Source organism: Sparus aurata, chromosome 11, assembly GCF_900880675.1.
Source record: "Sparus aurata chromosome 11, fSpaAur1.1, whole genome shotgun sequence".
NCBI lineage: Eukaryota > Metazoa > Chordata > Actinopteri > Spariformes > Sparidae > Sparus > Sparus aurata.
The window spans coordinates 33,725,889-33,729,907 of NC_044197.1; the positions used below are offsets into that span (position 1 = coordinate 33,725,889).

At 39.6% G+C, this 4,019-nt stretch overlaps 1 protein-coding gene across 1 annotated transcript; it reads left to right on the top strand.

Annotated features, from left to right (window-relative positions):
• Nucleotides 1-522: 522 nt before the first annotated feature.
• On the top strand, nt 523-3,549 carry mrpl55 (mitochondrial ribosomal protein L55). Its single transcript, XM_030433435.1, has 3 exons — nt 523-700; nt 988-1,201; nt 3,076-3,549. The coding sequence occupies exons 1-3, from the start codon at nt 657-659 to the stop codon at nt 3,223-3,225; spliced, it is 408 nt and encodes a 135-aa protein (XP_030289295.1). The 5' UTR covers nt 523-656; the 3' UTR covers nt 3,226-3,549.
• Nucleotides 3,550-4,019: the final 470 nt, after the last annotated feature.

Genomic DNA, 4,019 nt, shown 5'->3' on the forward strand with positions numbered 1-4,019 from the left:
GGTGGGCGGGAGCAGGAAGGAGGAGGCGGTCATTACCCGCCTCAGATTAGGACACACAGGGCTTAACAGCACGTTACACAGAATTGGTAAACATCCTACTGGTAAATATAGACTATGTGATCATCCTGAAACTGTGCAGCATGTTCTTATGGAATGCAAGGGATATGAGAGTGAGAGGAGAGATCTAAAATCAGCACTGCAAAGGGAAAAAGTGAGCATCACGGTAGAGAACATGTTGCAAAGATCAGAAAGCATTAGGAGGTATGTGTGTAAATACTTGAGGGAAGCGGGCTTAATGGATAGGGTTTAAGGTTTTGTTTTGTTTTCGTTTGGGTTGGTTTGGTTTTATTTTATTTTATTTTTTTTATTTTTATTTTTTTTATTTTGTCATCTAATGTTCCACACTCCAGTCCGGTAGGTGGCGGCAATGCACCTATAAGCTGGATGCCAGCCGCCAATCAAATCCAGAAGAAGAAGAAGAAGAAATTTTTGTCCCTCAGAACCATTCTCTACATTATTTCAGCCGGACATTTAGTCCGTGAACGCCAGTGTTTGACTTCCGGTTTCCTGTCAGCGTAAATGACGGACTGTACAACCACCTGACTGCAGTTTAATGAACAGAGAAGTCCTGATTTACACATTTCTTAATCGCGAACATGTTTGTATTGAAGCTATGCTCTCCACGGACTGTGCTATCATGGTAAGACTTGGTTCGGTAACAAGGGTTCTGACTGGTAGGGCTCGTGTTGGTGCGCAGTCACTGTAAAGGAAGGTCACGTCAAACTTCGCTAAAGTCACGCAAATGTTTAATTTCCTGCCGTGATATGACACAAGATAGCTACTTGTGAACGTTACATGATGGTAAATGTGCTCTATACTTACTTGAAGGAGGCTATGGTGTCAGTTCAGCTTGTTGTGGTGTTGGTAAATCTGACATTAACAGTAGCCTATATCCTGTGTGTGTGGTGGTTGGGTGTGTACGGACAGGTGTATTTGCCCCACGCTCACCCGGGCAGGTCACCCGTCCCTGTTGGGACAGGCTTCACTGCTCCACACTCACGTTCCCCAGCTCAACTCCAATAGAACGTCAGTGGTGCGCAGTGGTCGGCACAGATATGAGAGGCTGTACCCTGTGGTGCTGGTCCGGCCAGATGGATCTACTGTCAGCATCAGATATGAAGAACCCAGACGCATCCTCATGGTTAGTGCAACATCTTCATTCTCCGCTTTGTTTCTGGACAGTGCTTTAACCACTGATTTAAGAGCAAAACAATCCTTTTGGAAACAGTCGAGTCAAAAGAAAATTCTGCATAGTTTTGCAAATTTTTCTTCCTAATGGTCACAATACTGTCCAACTGCATTTTAAGATTGTTTCATGAAGGTAAAATATGTGAGAAACAGCATTATAGAGGAAGTGCTGCAGAGATGTGAGAAACATGTTTGTTACAGTAGATCCCAACAAATGTCACATCATCATGTTTTAGTAGTTTTTCCGAGACTAAATGAAAATTGTGATAGAAATATTATCATTCTCTCTATTCCTGAATCAAATCCCAGTATCTGTCCAAAATAATCTCAAAGTAAATTATTAGTATTATTGTCTGTGTGTGACTACATTCAGCTAACAGGGTACTGTACACCAGTCAGCCACAACATTAAAACCACTGACCGCCCATGTGAATAACATTGATCATCTCGTTACAATGCTATGTTCTGCTGGGAATGCCACTACACACACCACCCAGCAAGACACCGTTGTTGACCGACTACATCCCCTCATGGCAGCAGTAGTCCTTGTTGCCCCCCCCCCCCCCCCCCCCCCACACACACACACACACACACACACACACACACACACACACACACACACACACACACACACACAATTAAGAAGGTAGTTTTAATGTTGTGGCTGATTATTGTTATTGGTTATTGAAAGTACATGGTTACTGAGCTACTTAATGTAGCAAACAAGTACGATAAACTCATTGTCTCAGGAGAGAGGATAATTGAATTGTGTTTTTACTGTCAAGTGTTGCACCTAACCCACTAGTGACAACATAGCAGCCAACACTCAGCAGACTCAAACCACTACTACACAGCTGTCTGCTGAGATTCAGATGAATTGAAAGAGATGCTCTGATGCTAGCCCTTTAATCTATGATGTGATAGCCAATAGTGACATGCCAGGTGCATGTTGTAGATTTACTGGATAAGTATAAGAAATAACAAAATTATGCTGTTACTTAATAGATAGCAAATGCCAAATTATAGACTTATAATGTATTTATGCATTATGTCCATTATTTTGTTATCTTTAAGAGATGTTTTCTAACAATGAAAATTTGTAGCTATAAAATGACCAACATTATTCATTGATTAATTATGTATGGTATAATGTCTGAAATTACTTTTTTGACTTGCCAGCAAATGGCACTGTTCGATTTTTTACCAGCTAAAATAATAAATTGCGTTTTTGTGTCAAATAAACATTTGTTTGAGTACATTTAATTGAGATTATAAGGTGTAATGTTACTTACAAGCATTTTGCAGTAATCTCAAAGATGTCAGTACTATTGCCATGAACCTGGAGGCCCTAGGTGAGTTGCAATGGAATGACCCACATGCAAAGAATTTAAGAAATATGAAAATTTGCTCTGAGGTCAAATCTACTTTTTTGAACCCAATATCCATCCAGTGTTTGAAACCCATATCCTGCCTCCCTGGTTTGAAATCAGCATTGCCCCAAATAAGAGAGATCGAGTGATATTAAAATCCCTGTTTTTGCTGAACCTAACTCTGTTAATACGCCATCTAACAGACACACACCTGACACACTTTAACTCTCACAAACACATGCCACACAATCTATTTTACTTACAAGTGATGTAATGGAAACACTATTCACCAGTCTGAAATATGTTTATGTATTTTTTTTATTTTTCTCCACAACCATCTGGCTACTGGAAGATAACCTGCTAACCCCTTTGGGTTGAGAAACAAAGCTTTAGCATGAGTTTATTATTATTTCTTGTATTGTAAGGTTATTGCTGTTTCTTCCTGTTTTTTCTAAAGATGCCAGTCAATTTGTCCACCCTGTCTGAAGAAGAACGTCGAGCACGACAAAAAAAGAGAGAGGCAAAGAAGACACAAACACTGACAGTAGACCACTATGAAGATGACTTCAAAGCTGATAATTACAGCCACTTCTGGAAGAAGAAATGATGTCTTTATATGTGCATGTAAATATGGGAGTCTTACTCACTCTCAGGTATCCCTTTATATACAGTCTGTTTAAATTGGATTGTCTTGATGCAAAAAAGTGATTCCTTCTTCAATCATTGGATACTAATGGACTAAGGACATTAAAATGGCAGGATGACTGAACAGCATGTGTAGCAGGGGGGCTCTGCTGCTCACATGTACTCTGACTTTGGAGTGTAAATAACGATATAGTGCTGGAAACATTACAGTGTAAAATAATGAATAGTTTAAAGATGTGTATACCTGTGGTTACTTTTCATTAAACACACAAAATTGTTGTCCGAACATCTCTAAATTCTGTTGTTGAAAAATGCAGGTGGGCTTGATGGGCACATTCCATGGTTGATAGGCCATCAAAAAAGAAGACTAATGTGTTGCAACATGGGCAGCATTTTGTCTCTCTACATTTCATACAGTATCTATATACCCTCCATGCTGAAATCTTTGTGTGCATGCTGGACTATTAGAATGGTAAAAACGGGAAACATCCTGTAAAGAAAATATAAAAAACAATGTTGGCAGCAGAAGTGTTTCTGTTAAAGTCAATAAAGAAAATGGGAGGTTTGTTACCGCCATCAAGGAGGTAATATTTTTGCCAGTGTCCACTTTTTGTTTGGTTGGTTTGTCAGCTGGGTTACACAGGTAAAGGGATGGATCCAGGATTATTTTCTCACTTTCTTTAATATTGTGAGAAAGGGTGTTTTTCCATTTTTTCTTGCATGCATTGATCTAGATGAAAAACCTCCATATTCAGT